Here is an 18,286-nt window from a genome sequence, read left to right as displayed (position 1 = left end):
AGGATAGACTAGATCTAAAAGTTGAAGTTCTAACTTGGAGGAAGACCAATTTTGCTTGCATTAGGCAAGAACTTCGAAAAGCTGAGTGGGGGGCAGGTATTCGCAGGTAAAGGGATGTTTGAAAAATGGGAAGCTTTCAGAAATGAGGCAACAAGAGTCCAGAGACAGTATACTCCTGTTAGGGTGAAAGGAAAGACTGGTAGGTGTAGGGAATGCTGGATGACCAAAGAAATTGAGGGTTTGGTTAAGAAAAAGAAGGAAGCACATGTCAGGTATAGACAGGATAGAATCCTTAAGGAGTATACTTAAGGAAATCAGGAGGGAAAAAAGGGGACATGAGAGAGCTGTGGCAATTAGGTTTAAGAAGAATCCAAAGGGTTTTTACAAATATATTAAGGACAAAAGGGTAACTAGGAAGCAAATAGATTCTCTCAAAGGCCTTTGTGTGGAGCTACAGGAGTTACTAAACGACTATTTTGCATCCGTATTTACTGTGGAAAAGGACATGGAAGGTATAGAATGTAGGGAAATAGATGGTGACATCTTGAAAAATGTCCATATTACCAAGGAGGAAGTGCTGGGTCCACTACTTTTCGTCATTTATATCATTGATTTGGATGTGAACATAGGAGATATAGTTAGCAAGTTTGCAGTTGACACCAAAAGTGGAGGTGTAGTAGACAACGAAGGAGGTAACCTCAGGTTATCTTCATGTAACTGGATCTTGATCAGATGGGCCAATCGACTGAGTAGTGGCAGATGGAGTTTAATTTAGACAAATGTGAGGTGTTGCAGTGAGGGAAAGCAAATCTTAGCAGGATTTGGTGGTAAGGTCCTGGGGAGTGTTGTTGAACAAAGAGACCTTGGAGTACAGGTTCATAGCTCCTTGAAAGTAGAGTCACAGGTAGATAGGATAGTGAAGATGATGTTTGGTGTGTTTCCTTTATCGGTCATAGTATTGAATACAGGAGTTGGGAGGTCATGTTGCAGCTGCACAGTATGTTGGATAGGCCACTTTTGGAATGTTGCGTGCAATTCTGGTCTCCTTCCTATTGGAAGGATGTTGTGAAATTTGAAAGGGTTCAGAAAAGATTTACAAGGATGTTGCCTGGGTTGGAGCATTTGAGCTGTAGAGAGAGGTTGAGGACGCTGAGTCTGTTTTCCCTGGAGTGTCAGAGGCTGAGGGGTGGCCTTATAGAGGTTTATAAAATCATGAGGGGCATGGAGAGTCCAGAAGTAGAGGGCATAGGTTTATGGGAAGAGGGGAAAGATATAAAAGAGACTAAGAGGCAACTTTTTTTTTTGCACAGAGTGGTACATGTACGAAATGGGCTGCCAGAGGAAGTGTGGAGGCTGGTACAATTGCAACATTTAAAAGTCATCTGGATGGGTATGAATAGGATGAGTTTGGAGGGATATGGGCCAGGTGCTGGCAACTGTGGCACAGTGCTTAGCACTGCAGCCTCACAGCACCAGGGTCCCAGGTTCGGTCCCAGGTTCGATCCCAGCCTCAGGTGACTGTCTGTGTGGAGTTTGCACGGTCTCCCCATGTCTGCGTAGGTTTCCTCTGGGTGCTCCGATTTCCTCCCACAGTCCAAAGATGTGCAGGTCAGATGAATTGGCCATGCTAAATTGCCCATAATGTTAGGTGCGCTAGTCAGAGGGAATTGGGTCTGGGTGGGTTGCTCTTCAGAGGGTCGGTGTGGACTGGTTGGGCCAAAGGGCCTGTTTCCACACTCTAGGAAATCTTAAAAAAACAGTGGGACTAGATTAGGTTGGGATATCTGGTCGGCATGGATGAGTTGGACCAAAGGGTCTGTTTCTGTGCTGTATATCTCTGTGATACATCTTTTCTTAGTTTGCTAACTTAATAACTCAAAGCAGAAGAGTGAAAGTGTTTGCTGTCTCTATGCTGTACTTTGGGACAATCATGATTATCGATTACTATGTTAGTTTTCTGTCCAATATTGATTCTTTGGTATGTTCTGAGAATTACAGCACCTGTACATGGCGTGCTTTGTAACTGTTATTATGGAGTATCATACATGAATTAGAACCAATTCCAATCTGGACCTTTCAAAAATGCTGGATCGGGGAGGGGGGAAAAAGCAAAGTTTAGCAAAATGACAAGGGATGTGACCAAATAAACTACACAAAAAATATAGCTAACAGATTGATAGATCAACTATGGAGAATGCAAAAAGCTTTAAATGAAATGATTTCTTTTCTAATATTATGCCTTGTTCATTATTCCATATATTCTTCTCCACTAATATTCTTTATTTTCCATGGTTCATATGCCTTGCAAACTAAAAACTGATCTTACATTTGATATTCATCTAGGTCTCCAGTCACTTTGTACAAAGTTTTTGAAATAGATTTCATTAAAATTATCTGCAGAACTACTATAATTAGAGATTAGTAGTTAGGCTGATAATTCTCCTCTTTCTAAACTCTGATATGGTCAATCTTTATCAAGATGTGATGGAATCCAGAACTGAAGAGGACCTAATTCAGAAGTTCTATATCTCTGAGATAACAGTATCCTTCATATAGTACATTCTCATTATATCAGTGTGTCAGGCCATTGTAGACTTAAGATAATTTGGGTTTTATTGTGTATTTTTTTGCTTAGATCCTTGAGATCTGATGTCTTCATGGAATAAATTAGCTTTAATGACATGGCTGATAAAGATGCCTTCATAGGCTGAGTTATTATTTAATATTAAAGATAAAGTCTAATATGGTGTTGCTTTCACCATCTGCAGAAAGGAAAGATGAAAGAAGCAGCCCAGAGATATCAGTATGCCTTAAGAAAATTTCCACGTGATGGCTTTGGAGACGAAATTCTATCTTTCAGAGATCTGAGGGTTTCTCTATACTTAAACCTATCCCGATGTCGGAGGAAAACTAATGTAAGCTCTTCTATTTTAATTTCATTAGGCTTCTAGTTTATTTGTTCAAAACCTAACTTATTTAAAATCTTTTGTTAGTAGGTGCTACATCATATTATCTTTGTTAATTAGCATTTTTTTTTCATTTCTATTTGTCCTGATGAAGAGTTCTTAAAATTATACAGTCTTAGAGTTAGCTAAAGTAATATCATTGGCACATTTACCCTTTTGATTGAGAGTAAAAATACTAAGTACTTGGAATCCAATCTAGCTTTGAGGTTGCCAAATACAGTGGTATAATTTTTCATAAGAGATGTTCCAATCATGTCAAAAACTGTGATGAAATGCTTTAACCATTGATGATAAAACAAATTGTAGTGTTTGGCCTGTACACATTACTTGGTTTAAAAAGATGAATGCACTAATTTTTTTCAAGGTAACTGATAGATGGTAGGAAAAAGCCCAGTTGATGCTGCTAATAGGAATTTCCAAATTTGTGTACATTTCATATACATACAAAAGAAGTCAAGATAATTTGTATTTTATATAGCCTCCTTAACATAATAAAATATCACAACGAGCTTCACAAAGTAAACAGCATGAAATATGACAAACGCATGAGGAGCTATTAGATCAAATAACCATGGTTTGATTGATGAGGTAGGTTTCAAGGAATTCCTTAGAAAGAGGAAGGCGAGGTATAGAGATGTGGGGAGGAACTCCAGTACCTTGGAGAATTGTGGAACTGGAGGAGATTACAGATTTAGGGAAGGGTCAGATCATGCGGGGAGAGGGGGGGGGTAATGAATAAGAATTCTAAAATCAAAGCATTACTTGATTGAGAGCAATGTGGATCAGCAACTCTGGGTTGACAGGAAAATAAAACCTGCACTAATCTTCCCAATATTCATGCCTGACTGCTGTGCAGGACAAATTCAATCCATGCCAGTTTTCATCATTAACAGAAAATAACTGCAATTATTATACCACACAATTAACAAATGACAGAAAAGATAGAATTTCTAATTTACTGCAGGGCAACTTGAACTTTAAACCCTCCATATGGGGGCACACTTATTTATAGTTTTAAAAAAAATGAAAGAAATTGTTTGACACACGGTATAATTAGAAAAAATAGATTGAATGCCAAAAATCAATAGTCTAGATTTCAAGAATGGGTTAGATTGTTTCACAGAGTTCCTCTTGATTTTTTTGATGACATTTGCTGTCTGTAAAGCAATGGTTATTCTTCACTTAGATAATGATCCAGCACATTTATCCAACATAAGTTGTTAGAATTTTTGTTCTTTGAAACTTTCCAGGTTTTACTTTTCCCATACGTGGAGGAAAAGAGAGGAGAGAGGTGTTCAATTTGCAGGCTGCGGTGTCTCTAGCTGCCCTTACACTTACAGCTTTGTAACAAACTGCCCAATTAATCAAAGAGCTGTTGTCAGGCAGAATTTTCTTAACTGTCAATGCCACTGTCTGGAAGTATCTCTCTCACTGCTTTAAGAATAACATTGTCTTGCCTCACTTGATTTTCTTTTTCCAAGTTGCAAAACTCCCCTAGTACTTCAGCTGTCTGTCCAGTTTCTAATATGGTTTGCCTTCTCAAAAACGAACAGAAAAGAGGTCTATTACAGCTCGATGTCACTGAAGATGAGATTAGGAGGGCGAAAGAAAGATCCATAGGGAGCACCAGAGGTTACAGTATGGCAGCAGGAAGAAAAGCCAATACTATAATTCTTTTGCTATGATTACATAAGTAAGGGTGGAGCCAGGTGACATTAATTCCATTCATCTGAATCATGGTGAGAAGCAGTGGGGGAGGATGATGTAACGGGTCAAAAGCTGCAGACGGATCAAGGACGGGGACAAAGTTTATCTTTGATAAAAGGTAGTTTAACAGAAACGTGATTCAAAGAAAATTACACATTTAAGGACTGGGAAAGGAAAGGCAGTTTTGAGATGGAATGATTGTTTCCAAGGACAGTGTGGTCAAGAATTTTTTTGGAAGGGGTGAAGACAGAACCAATTTAAGTGTTGGCTAATGAGCCAGAAGAGAAAGTTAGGTGATCATTGGAACAAGAGGTGGATTTCATGCAATTAAGGTTAGCATTAGGGTAAGTATGAGTAGGTTGGTGTCAGTAATTCTAGCTTATTGGATGGTATTGGGTTTTGCGACAAACAAATTCTTAAGTTCCTCAAATTTGTTGTTAAAGTGAAGGCAAACAAAAGTGATGATTTGGAGTAGAGAAACTCCTGGTTATTTCTGCCATCCAGTGGTGAGCAATTCTTGTGGTTGAGAACTGGCACATTGGCTCAGTGATTAGCACTGCTGCCTCACAGCACCAGGGACCCGGGTTCGATTCTAGCCTCGGGAGACTGTCTATGTGGAATTTGCACATTCTCCCCGTCTCTGTGTGCTCTGGTTTCCTCCCACAGTCCAAGGATGTGTAGTTAGGAGCATTAGTCAGGCTAAATATAGGATGATAAGGTAGAGGAATAAGTCTGGGTGGGTTATTCTTCAGCGGATCGGTGTGGACTTGTTGGACTGAAGGGCCTGTTTCTACACTAGGGATTCTAATTCAAAAAAAATCAGAACTTGATGTCTTTATTGATCCTTTCAGATGTACTAGATGGCTGAATCAGTTATGTCCTGTCAAAATGTGCATCTGTTGAGCCAGGGTAAAGTTTAGAGTGAGTGAGATGTAATCGTTTTATTGAGGAAGAGGTCACAGATAGTAATGACAATATGGTTTAATAAATCAGTTACTGTAGAAATGTTGTGGCAAACAGGGCTGAAGGGGGGGGGGGGGGGGCGCAATCCAAGATGGCGACGATCTAAGAAGATCGCACTGCAAAGCTCCACAGCACAAGCGGGACGAACCTTTAACCCGCCCAACCCAGGCAATCGCGATATCTTGGGACTCTGGAAAGATTGTGGAGTCCAAAGAAACTTCTAAAAGTTAACTTACCTGGAGTTCCTGCCGTCCAGAAATGCTAAAGAAATGAGGTGGAGCATCTGAGGTCGGGTCTGCAGCTCAGCCTGTAGGATCCTTTGAGTCAATTACTTTCTAGGCCCTGGTGAACATGCTGGCAAAAATCTCAAGAGATGCTGGGGTAACAGATTGAAGAGACGCTGGCTCTAATCTCTGTCATGCTACAGAGCATGAGCAGCAGCTGGGAGAACTGGAGAAGAGGACGGATGAGGTGGAACACACAGGGTCACAGTGGTGGAACCTGATACCAGTTCATTCAAGGATAGGATCCAAGCCCTGGAGCTGCTGTTCTGTAATTTGCGTGACCAAGTGGATGATCTTGAGAACAGGGGCAAGAGAAAAAAAACATTTGGATCATCGGTCTGCCTGAGGGTAAGGAAGGTGAGCAGCCTGTGAAATCTGTTGAGAATTGGCTGCTGAAATTCCTTGACTTGGAGCTGGTATGAGAGGATTGAAGATGGAGAGGTCTCACCGGTTCGCAGCATGGAGATTGGGTCTGAGTCAATGTCCTCGTCCTCTCCTGGTAAGGTTCCATCATTACCGAGATAAGACGCGTCATGGAGGCTTCCAGAGTCCAGGGGAAGGATCCGAAGGCCCTAATTTACGAGGGCTCTAAGATCATGTTCTTTCAGGACTTCTCAGCGGTGGTGATACAGAAACGAAAATCTTATGGCGGTGTCAAGAGAAGACTGAGAGAGCTTGGGATTCAGTACTCCCTGAGGTGTCCGGCGGTGCTTCGGTACACCTTAGATGGATCCATATGTCTCTTTGACATGTTGTGGTTATGTTCGCCGAGCTGGGAATTTGTTGCAGACGTTTCGTCCCTTGTCTAGGTGACATCCTCAGTGCTTGGGAGCCTCCTGTGAAACGCTTCTGTGATCTTTCCTCCAGCATTTGTAGTGGTTTGAATCTGCCGCTTCTGGTTGTCAGTTCCAGCTGTCCACTGCAGTGGTCGGTATATTGGGTCCAGGTCGATGTGCTTATTGATTTAATCTGTGGATGAGTGCCATACCTCTAGGAATTCCCTGGCTGTTCTCTGTTTGGCTTGTCCTATAATAGTAGTGTTGTCCCAGTCGAATTCATGTTTCTTGTCATCTGCATGTATGGCTACTAAGGATAGCTGGTCGTGTTGCTTCGTGGCTAGTTGGTGTTCATGGATGCGGATCATCACAACACACTTCACATTCGACAACCAAATATATGAACAAATCAACAGCACACCCATGGGCTTACTCATCTCTGGACTCATAGCAGAAGCGGTAATGCAAATATTAGAACAAACAGTCTTACCGCAAATTCAACCCAAACTCTGGGTCAGATAGGTGCTAAACTGCAACTGCCTCCCAGATTGAGGGAAGTGGACCTTCCAGACATTAAAAATTACCAACTAAATTTGCTTTTGACCTACATGAGTTATTGGGTTTGTGGGGAACCTCTTTCAATATGGCTAGATATTGAAGCTTCCCAGACAAGGTTCCCCCTTACCAGTTTGCTGCTTTTGGACAAAATGAGGACAGTCAGCGAATACTGCCATAACCCAATAGTCATCAATACTGTTAAAACATGGAGGACAATTCGGCAGAGGGAAGGCAATACTGGCAAAACATCTTCGTTTACACCTTTAGTGAGTATGCCAGGTTTTCAACCGGGGATGATAGATTCAGGATTTAAACATTGGGCAGCTAGGGGTATGTCTTGCATGGGCGATTTATTTGAGGGAGACATAATGATGCCCTTCGATTAGTTAGTACAGAAGTTCAAGTTATCTAATAGAGACCTCTTTTTCATTTTTTTCAAGTTAGGGATTTTATTCAAAAAAAGACTACACTTTTGACTGATCCCTACAAATCTGGCATAGGAGGGTGCTTAGTGCTAAGAGTACACTTTCTGTCAGTACCTTATATCATCAATTAGGGGTGCCCCCTCAGATGAGTTTGATCAACTCTGCAGGGTGTGGGAGAGAGAGCTAGGTGTTGAAGTTTCCCAAGAGGCAATGGGGAGGATATTTGGAAGATTGCAAGGAAGATATCAATTTGCAATAGGACCCATGCTTTACAGTTTAAGATTCTCCACAGGGTCCACTCGGGCTCCAGGCCATTTGTCAAAATTTAAACCTGGGATATCTTCAGCACGTCCCAAGTGCAAGGTCTGTACGGGCACTCTGGTCTTGCGATAGGCTTCAAACATATTGGAATGCTGTGGCAGGTGCAATGGTGAGGATTTTGGGTGTAAGGGTGGAGAAGGACCCTATCTCTCTCCTTCTGGCCCACTGTATTCCCTGCAGACACGCATAAGAAAAAACCTTTCAATATTCTCACCTTCTGTGCAAGAAAGAATATCTTGCTCGGTTGGATATCCGAAAACCCCCCAGGCCTATTGGGTTGGCAGAAGATTGTTATAGAGCATATTCCCTTGGATTTTCTTACAAATATGGTACACCACAAACTGAGAACTTTTATAAGACATGGCAACCCTTTTTTGGAATACCTGGACACAGATTTATCTTTCACACTAACAAGAGCTTTTATATAGCCGTAACAATTGTGTTTTACAAGTCCAGTGTCCAGAGAGGAGGAACTGTGAACATATGAGCGTTTTGTTTGGCTGGGCTTGAGTTATTACTATTTATTAGTTTGTTGTTGGTTATTATTTACTTAGTTACCTAAATAGTCAGGTTGAATTTTTTATTCTGTGTTTTTCTATATATGCTGACATTTTAACATGAGGGTGGGTTGGTTTCCTTCTACTTGTGCTTTTTTTTTATATTGTTTTGAATTGTATTCCGATAAAAATATATATTAAAAAACAGGACTGAAAGCTTCATGATTAGGATATTGAAATACAGCCGTAACAAATGACCTTTTTACCTTTTTATAGCTAAAGGATTGGTTGGGGGAGTATACCTGCCAAGTGATTAAATGAAATGATGGCTTTTGTTAATTGATAAAATGGGATTGAGTGTGACAACGTGAGGTTGCAAGGTCAAGAAGCTGGTTATGAATATTGGTTGGGGAGATAACACTAAGGAAGAGTTTGAGGACTATGCATGCCCTTCTTAACAGATGCATACAAGCATAGAGCTGGGTTTCTCTCATTTAATGTTTTAGATGGATAGTTACAATAACAAACAAAATGAGATTAACATGCATTTTTGAGGGCAAAGAGTTTACCTTTAATTATTGACAAAAAGGTTGAGTCAGAGGTTTCATTGATGCAAAATTATACAAATATAATTTACATTATTCTTCAATAAAGCTGGATTCTCTCAATTTGCCATAACTACTGTATGATAAATGCTCGGATGTAAATGGCTTAGCAAGACCGTATTTACAGTTTGCATGTCATCTTAACAGCTTAAAACCTACAGATTCACTGGGTTCAAATGTATGTAGTCCTTCAAGGTTGGATTTGTTGAATCCTCTGTTTAGCTCTCAAATGCTTCTCTTCACTGGAATCGCTTTCTTCAGTCGCACTCTTGTTTGAGCTAAACTGCTGGATGTATTTTTCTCCAAATAAATTTTTTTCATTTACAGCCATCTTATAAAATGCATCAGTATAGTATTTATATATCTATTAGAATTACCCTGCCTTAAGCTTACAGTTTCACTTTTAACCTTGCTTATGCTTCAGTAGAATTTTATACTTTCTGAAAAATCATAGCACTGTGGAATTCAAGTGGCTATTCTTTGCTTCTCCTGATCTCCCATCTTTCTTGCTTTGATATTGCGAGAGAAGGAATGTTTTTTTAGATTCTGTCAGAATTTAAAGAAAATGCAAATATTTAGAGTTTGGAAATGGTTATCCTAACCACCAAGGTCTTTCCTAGATCTGTCATCTGTTTTGGTGCAAAACTAGAACCACTGTCTCTGTAAGAATCCTGAATGCTTATTTTAGAACTGGAAATCAGTTTATTAGCCAACAGATCCTTGACACCAGTGACATCAATTTGTATGGAAATCTGGTTTTCCAGCTTTTAATTTCTTTATATTGAAATAATAATTCAGCATAATTGTGCAAGTAAAGCATATAGTATATACTAAACTACAGATCTTAGATAACCAAATTTGTGCTACCCATTTTATAAGAGAGCTTGTCTGCTGTAATTATTTAGCACATTCCTAGCTACCCTCCAAAAAGAACCTCAGTTCTCAAAATTATTTGTTAGGTTTCCAGAATTTTAAATCTAATATTTTTGAAAATCTATTCCCTTTGTTAATCTGGATATAAATAATTTTTCTAACAGAATCCTGAAATTTGCTTTTAATTAGCTTGAATTTGTGTTCAACCGTTTGACTCTTAAAGTTTTTCAGTTTGCAAGTCCAAGTCACTGGGCTTCATAACATAGCCTTATGGTTTTTGGTTTAGCACATTTGCAATTCTTAGGATTTTAATTATTTTGTTTTGCTCTGGATGAATTTGCTTGCTGAGCTGGAGGGGTTAGTTTTTAGACATTTTGTCACTAGGTAACATTATCAGTGAGCCTCTAGTGAAGAGGTGATGTATGTCCTGCTTTCTATTTATGCATTTAGATTTCCTTGGGTTGGCGATTGTCATTTCCTGTTCTTTTTCTTAGAGGGAGGTAGGTGGTGTCCAAATTGTTGATAGAAATCTGAATGCCATGCTTCTAGGAATTTTCATGCATCTCGCTGTTTGGCTTGTCTTCGGATGGATGTGTTGTCCCATTCGAACTGGTGTCCTTCCTCCTCTTTATGTAGGATACTAGTGATAGAGAGTCATGTCTTTTTGTGGCTAGTTTTCGGCCAGTTTGTCCAATGTACTGCTTGTTAAAATTCTTGCGAGGTTTTTTGTAGCCTATTTGCAATGCTTTTTTCCTAAGCATCTGTTGAAGTGTGTTTCTGCGTTTTCTTCTCTTTATACAAGTAGCCACTTTACAAGTCCTGTAAGGAAAAAGAGGGAGATTTACTTTCCCTCAAAGTAAACCTAGGATAATGTATTTAATCAGAGTTTATAACTTTAGCAAGGTATGATAAAAATGCTGGAGAAATGCATTTTCATGGATCTACCCTCATTTGTTTGCATTTAGCTCTTTCCTACTGCCGAGAAGAAAATGTAGGTTAGGTTACTTAGTGTGGAAACAGGCCCTTTGGCCCAACAAGTCCACATCGACCCTCCGAAGAGCAACACAAAAAATGTGTGGGGTGTGTATGGTGTTATAGTCTTGTTGTACCTGAGGGATGATGGACATTGGGATGATTTGCTAATTGAACAATTTTCACTAAATTAACTGTTTTCTTCAGAATTTCATTTTTCTCTCCTCTGCTGTTAATGGCCTATCAACCCTAACTCTATCTTACAATCAGAGTGTCCTTTTTTTACCCAAACCATTTCCTTCATAATAGCTTTCTACTAATTTTGTCAACCATTCCCTTTTTAATTCATTAACTTTAATCCCCTGTAATCAAGTATCGTTATATTTGACAACTTCCGTGTGGGTGTAATTACTGGAATTAATGTTCCACTTGCCTCAGTTCATTTTTCAGAACCATATTCAGTACTTGTTCAATTGGGCTAGAAACCCACTATTTGCCTCTACTTCCATCTCATTCCAACTCTGGTTAGAATTAGAAAATCTTTACTTGCTTTTTCCCAGTCAACTTATACCTACTGTCCTCATGCTGTAAAAGTTTAGTTGTTCCTTTGAATAAGCTCTCTTATGAGTAATGACTTATGCTTGCACTTCAGATTTTCCATGCTTGAATAAAAGCTAAATGGTGCAGATACAGAGCAGAGAGAGAAAAGTACTGTTTCTTTTCCTCTCTTTGGATGCTGCCAGATTTGCTGGGTTTCTCCAGCATTCTGTTGTATTTGTCCTGTCTTTTCCACACTAGGAAATTTCTGAAAGAAAAATTGACCAACTTGAGCAAGATTTTATATTCCGTATATCCACTTTTGCCTTTTTTATTCCAGGACTTTGGAATGGCAGAGGAATTTGCTTCTAAGGCATTGGAATTAAAACCAAAATCATATGAAGCTTACTATGCAAGAGGAAGGGCAAAAAGGAGCAGCAGGTGAGAAATGCCATACATGCTTCCTAGAGCAGTCTTTGCATCTCCTATGAAGCAATCAAGCATACAAAAGAATAAGGGATGCTCTGTTAGCTGAAAAATGTTGGAATGGAATTCACTATATATTGAATATTTCCTTTCTCCAGGCAATTTTCTGCAGCTCTTTCAGATCTACAAGAGGCTGCTAAGCTTTGTCCTAACAACAGAGAGATAAAGAGACTTCTGGCTCGGATAGAAGAGGAATGTAAACAACTACATCGAGCACAACAACAGAAACAGCAGTGTCAGCAAAATATTGAATCTGATAATGAAGAGGAATTACTACACCAACACATTGATAGCTCATTGTTTGGGATTGATGAAGTTGATGAGGCTAGCGTTGGACCACTTAATCAAATTCAACCTATATCATCAAAGCTTCAGCATTCTACAAGTCCAGTTCTGTTTAAAAAAGGACTTCAAGACGATGCAAGTTCTCAACAGAATCCACGGGCTGTCTCGCCACAGAATAAATCTAAACACAAATTCTTTCAGGAACCACTTACACAGCAAGGTCTCATTACTCAGCCTCCCAGACAAGCTCAAATTGTGAAAACAAACCAGCATATGATTTCATTACAAACTGGAGGAAGAATTACAAGTTCTCAACACAGTAATAAAACTCCTCCACAGTTTCCTCCAGTCCCCTTGCCCAGAAATAGAAATGCTCAACAAATAGAGCATGCAGTTAATAGCAGAATATTGTCTGGGACTTCTGGAGACAGGATGGCTTCAGCTCAGTCTGTGCAGCTGCAGCAGAATGAACATACAAACGTGCCAATAGTAGCAGAAATTCCACTTGTTCAGCCCCAAGCGACTATGGATTTATCAAAAAGTGTAGGTGAAGGAGTACAATTGAAGTCTCCAGTTGTTTCTGGTTCTATGAGCAGTCTAGCCTCCAATAGCACTGTCTCTGACAGTGGGCAAACTTCAGATACTCACCTCAGAAACAGCCTGGAATGTAATATGGAGAAGTCCAACATGAGTGGAGCTGAATGCAGACCAAGGACTACACCATTTATGGGAATAATTGATAAAACAGTAAGATCCCAGCAGCATCAATCCACTAGTCAACCGATTCGAATGTGGAATGATCAATCAATAGAAGGAGTTGCTACAAATGCTACAATCCCTGCTGGTCAAAATGTTCACTGTGAACCACAGTTTCCTAAAACTGTTAGTGCCTATGATGATCATAAAAAACTTCCAACTCTGGGTTCTGCTGGAAATCTTCACAATGGAATGCATTCCAAGACTTGTCAGACCACCACAAACTTGAAAGAACCGAATCCATCCTTGATGGTTCCACAGAGTTCTAAATCTCTGATTGCAAGAGATACACATTCAAGTAATAGTACTCCATTAAAACCAAAGCGATCTTTTATAGAATCTAATGTATAGACTAGACTGTTGAACTCTACTGGTAAGCCATAGTCATTATCTTTGTCTAATTTGTACTCATCTGTAAGATAATTAGCAGTCTTTTGAGCCTGCTTTACCATTCAATATGATCACCCATATCAGTACCCTGTTTTCACTTTCTTCATTTAATTCTTAGCCCTAAGAACTATATCTAAATTCTTCAAAACACTTTATGTTTTGGACTCATACATGTTGGTTATAAAAAGGTAAGCTTTAACTTAGCTGGCTTTTGCACTGATTCTTGTAATATTGCGTTTAACACAATGTATAATCGCACTTTAAATACAAATTATAAAATTGCCAAGTGCTTTTGCTGTAATTTTTAAAAATCTTGTATACAGAACATGCATTTTTAACATTTCAGTTAAAAGGAAGAGGAACACTGCATTTTTTTTAAAACACCCAGCTGTTGGTCAAACTTCACTTCTATGATTTTATGTAGTCTTGAAAAACTTCATGAAGTACTCAGCTAAATCAACAATATGTTGCACTAATTAAATGTAGTTTGTGTAAAATAGTCACACTATTACCAGTTTCCCAATACTAACTTTATTTATTTCCTTAAACTAAACAGCTAATAATTTATTCCTTATAGCATATTGTATTACCCAAGAGGAAAAATTTCTGGTAAAGTACTGTCAAACAGATTGTATAATTCCTAATGTTTGATTAAATCTCTTTCTTAGAACATATTCAAAAATAAAAGTATATTCTAATATTTATGGGTTATGAATGGTCTTTGGTTATCAACTGATTTTCATAAACACACACAAACCAAACTTGCGCTTTGCATGTTCTCAGGAACCTCCCAATCAAATCAGAGATTGATGTAGAAACTGTTTTTCTACATCAATTAGCATATAAATGCTTACAATTTTCTTACTGCAGGATATTTATTCCTTGTTGTTTCCATACAAGCTGTCATATTATAGCTACCACCTAGCTTTAAAACTTACAATTTCAAAAATGTTAAATTTATGGTACAGTTCAATAATACAATAGAAAAATGTTTCTTTCTCTTTATTTTCATTTAAATACCAGTTTGATTTAAAACAAAAACTAACCGAAGATTTAATTGCATCCTTGGTTTGCTGGCATTCGTAATACTTGTCGGCCTTCTATCCAACGGTCAATAGCCATTTTAAGGGTTCTGTTGGGTGTTATTAACGATGTTTCCAATGGCTTATTTGTCATTGGACTTGTACGTTTTTTAGTATTAATCCAGCTCTCAATTGCTTCTCTCTCATAAGAATAGCCATCTATCAAATGAAAATATTTTTAATAAGTGTCAGTTTCACAACAAAACACTAAAGCCGCACTGGTTAATTGAGTCAGTGAGAGCAAACATAAACAGTCTTCACTTTACTCTGTAAGGAGGTTACAATTACTTTTGGTTTGATGTAGGAGAAAGCTGGAGTAAATATCCCACATAGACTACACTTGAAAACTGCTGAAGTTGCATATCTAATTCAGAATGGTGGTTCAACTTTATATGTGGTGTGTATTTAAAATAAAGTCAATGTAATTGGCAAATTTGCAGACTATTTTTAAAGGTTCAATTACTGTTACATAGGCACTAGTTTTGAGGGGCTGAAATTCATGCTTGGATGTACAGAGGAACCTTGATTATCTGACATCAGAGGTGTTTCCAACACTGATTGCATCTTTTATTCAGTGATAATAAGTGAATTTGGCTTACTGAAATACTGCCAAGAACAGTCCTGAACATCGATGGAAGCCCAGCCACCGTCTCCAAATAACTCATCTCTTGCCCTCCCCCTCTCCCCACACTTTCCCTGGTGTACCCTAAATCCCCCTTCCCCAGATAATCTCTCTAACATTGTCCTGTACAGGGCAAAGGTGGAACTTGATTAAAAAGTGTTGTGTGTCTGTGCTATTTGGAGACTCTTCACTGCTTTCCCCCTCCCAATAAAAGGTTGCAGCAGTCTTACTGTTGGTGTGCAGTGCCTGCCCGGGGAGGGGGATGGGAGTGCATGGGTAGAGCACGCGATGAATAGAGTTACTGCTATGAACGCATTTGATTTCATTTAAATGAGTTAATGGGAACAAGCAGAGGTTTATAATGTGATATAGTAGGGTCGACCTTTATGTGAGTTCTCAATACCTGAAGCAATCACTGGATTGGTCATGATCTCCCGTGATATTGGACAGAGGAATTCATCTGGTACTTCAACACACACAGATTCCATTTTGGCTTTTAGTTCCTCAATTTTTCGCATTACTTTGTTACGCAGTCCAAATGACTCTGTAAAAATTATATTAGTAATAGCAGCCTCTTAGACAAGTTTTTGCTGTTCATAAGTCACATACTAAAAGAATATGGAAGAATATTTGTGTATGTATCAAGTTGTCCAAAATATTACCTATGATGGCAGTTTTGAACTTCAAATCTGAGCTACAAGTTATCCAACTTGTTTTATCCAACTTCTCGCATTAAAAATTAGGCTTGTTTTTAATGCATGTGATTGTATTTGTTTCTGAAATGAAATGGCTTCTCATACACCATTTATAGGCTCCCTGGTTCCTGAATGAGAATCTACCCTGTTCGTGTGCTAAAAGTTGGCTAGTAGTCACAGGTGAGGGCAGGTCGTGAAGTTGATGAACCATTTGGTTAGTTACACATTAACAATCAATATCTACCAATTATTTGACAACAGATGCATGAGGAACAATGGGTGAGGTCCAAATGCTCAGCACCAGTCTCAGAATCTGAATGAGAAGAGGCTTCACACCGGACTAGATTAACTTCTCATCACTAGTTCACATACTTAAAGAATTCATTTGTTGAAGAGCAAAAGCTTAATGTCCAACCGATCACACTTTCATTGTCAGTTATCACAGAGAAACAGCTTCATTACCCTAGTCCTAATAATTTCAAATGCTGCCCGGTTCACAGCTCAAGACTATCCTAGATTACTTCACTTGACGAAGGAGCAACGCTTTGAAAGCTTGTGATCTCAAATAAACCCTGTTGACGTGTGACTTCTGGATTAAAGTCACCAATGACATCTATCCTGTGAATCCACCTTCTTCCAGTTTCCAATGCTGCTGTGACCAACCTCATAGTTCCATTCAAATTTCCTACTACATCAGCTCACCTCCAACAATGGCTGTCATTTTTTTCACCCTCACAATAAACTTCACATTTCCCCAATGTTCCATCATAAGTTGCTGCTTCAACTATATTGGATGCCTCTTTGAAATCACCTGTTGGTAGAGATTCAGCATTGCATGTTAACATTACTTTGCAATATTTTCAAGGATCTAACGACCATCACTGGCTGCAATATTTCTTGAAAAGCAGTTTATGGATAGCCCAGAATTTATTTCACTTGAATATCAAAAAAAAACAACATAAATACTTGCACAAACTAAGTCTTGCATCATTGCATTTGATTTCATTAGCTCCTTACTATTCAGGCATTTGCTTTCTAAAATGTATTTAGACTAAAATTCTGACACCTTCATCCTCTTCATTTGTTGTTACGTCCTCAAGTTCCAAAGTCATATTGTCCCCAATTTTCTGATGGCCTGTATGAGAACCTGCAGAATCTCTACTGTAGCAAAGGAATTGCCTAGGAAACTCCAGATTCGGTTGGGCAATTCCTCTATGCTTGAGCCCTCCAAAAGTATCCATTTTAAATACAAACATTTGGAGGGTTCTGATGAAATTAAGCTAATAGTTACTCAGGAACAATTAACAATCAAATAGATGGTATAATTTCTGAGTAACTATTCAACTGACCCTATACTGTACTTAAACCTTCAACTATACTGTCCAGAGACCATTTGCCCCCCACCCACAGCAAACTACTGTAAACTTGCATCACTTATCTGGCCTCCTTACATCCTACGCATCTGCTACCCTAACCTCACACTTGCCTTATACACTTATCATTTGACAGCAGCTGATAAAGTGGCTGTTTATGATTCTGGATCTTTTAATTTCAGAATACAGAAGCACATTGTCATGATGAGGTAGTGGTTTGCCTTACCCAGACAGTTCTGCATTTCAAGAGAACTGTCAGAATGGAAATATGGCTCTGGAAAATCCATGCATTCATATAAATTCCTGATCCTTGTTTGAACGGTTACAGACATTAAACTCTACATCCATACTAGCTAATTTAATGTCCTTTCCAAAGTGTTGATTTGGAGCAAAGGCTGTACAAACTGAGCCATTAGCTGTTTCTCCTGTTTGGAATTTCCTCCATAAATGCCTGTAGTTTTAATTTACAGGAGACTTAAAGGTGAGCATTCATGTCAAACTTCCCTCGAGATAATTCTGTGCATTAGTCATGATCATAGAAACTAGGAGCAGAAGTAGGCCACTCAGCCCTTTGATCAGTTTCCATGATATTCCTTTTTGCTCCCCATATCCTTCACTGCCTTTAAAATCAGAAAAATATTCTATTTCTTAAACATATTCAGCATCTAAGTGCCTTAGATGAAAAGGCACTTTTTCATTCACAGTCCTAAATAGTCTCAAGATAGGAGTTGGACCATATTCCTGGTTCTTGAAAGCAACAGGCTTAGTCCTGTTAACACCAATAATGGCTAATTGAATTATCTTGTATACAGTACATTTATTTCATAGATCTTACCAACTTTCAAATCGTTCTGAAGGTTTTCTGTAGTAAGACTCAACAATTCCTGACCATCAATGTTGTTCGATTTGAAAGCATCGATTAAATCTTGCAGCTCTTCTCCTGAAAGCCAACGAGAGACCTCATCTTCTGACCAGTGCTGAACAGAACGTCTAAGTTTCCCCGATAATTCATTATCTTTAAGAAAACATACAAATTTGTTGTTTTATCCATGGATGGTGTATATATTTTTCACTTTCTCATTACACATCCTTTAAACGATTCAATATGTTGGA

The 18,286-nt window shown here is 38.8% G+C and overlaps 2 protein-coding genes across 7 annotated transcripts in view; one reads left to right on the top strand and one right to left on the bottom strand.

Moving 5' to 3' along the window:
- Positions 1-14,036, top strand: part of LOC132817089 (protein TANC1-like) — a 250,421-nt gene extending 236,385 nt beyond the window's left edge. For 3 of the 4 annotated variants that reach the window (XM_060827216.1, XM_060827215.1, XM_060827217.1), the window contains 3 exons: positions 2,769-2,915; positions 11,825-11,925; positions 12,069-14,035. In XM_060827216.1, coding sequence (XP_060683199.1) covers positions 2,769-2,915; positions 11,825-11,925; positions 12,069-13,362 — 1,542 coding nt within the window. In that variant the 3' untranslated portion in view covers positions 13,363-14,035. Of the gene's footprint in view, positions 1-2,768; positions 2,916-11,824; positions 11,926-12,068 lie in introns of all 4 variants that reach the window. The other variant, XM_060827218.1, reaches the window with a different exon arrangement.
- The window catches only part of wdsub1 (WD repeat, sterile alpha motif and U-box domain containing 1), a 45,958-nt gene continuing 36,729 nt past the window's right edge, over positions 9,058-18,286 (bottom strand). For all 3 annotated transcript variants that reach the window (XM_060827219.1, XM_060827222.1, XM_060827221.1), the window contains 4 exons: positions 18,009-18,188; positions 15,509-15,649; positions 14,448-14,642; positions 9,058-10,794 (listed from right to left, as the gene is read on the bottom strand). In XM_060827219.1, coding sequence (XP_060683202.1) covers positions 14,455-14,642; positions 15,509-15,649; positions 18,009-18,188 — 509 coding nt within the window. In that variant the 3' untranslated portion in view covers positions 9,058-10,794; positions 14,448-14,454. The remainder of the gene's footprint in view (positions 10,795-14,447; positions 14,643-15,508; positions 15,650-18,008; positions 18,189-18,286) is intronic.

Source organism: Hemiscyllium ocellatum, chromosome 7 (genome assembly GCF_020745735.1).
Source record: "Hemiscyllium ocellatum isolate sHemOce1 chromosome 7, sHemOce1.pat.X.cur, whole genome shotgun sequence".
NCBI lineage: Eukaryota > Metazoa > Chordata > Chondrichthyes > Orectolobiformes > Hemiscylliidae > Hemiscyllium > Hemiscyllium ocellatum.
The sequence above is the reverse complement of the archived record's forward strand: the minus strand, read 5'-3'. Positions and strand labels throughout refer to the sequence as shown.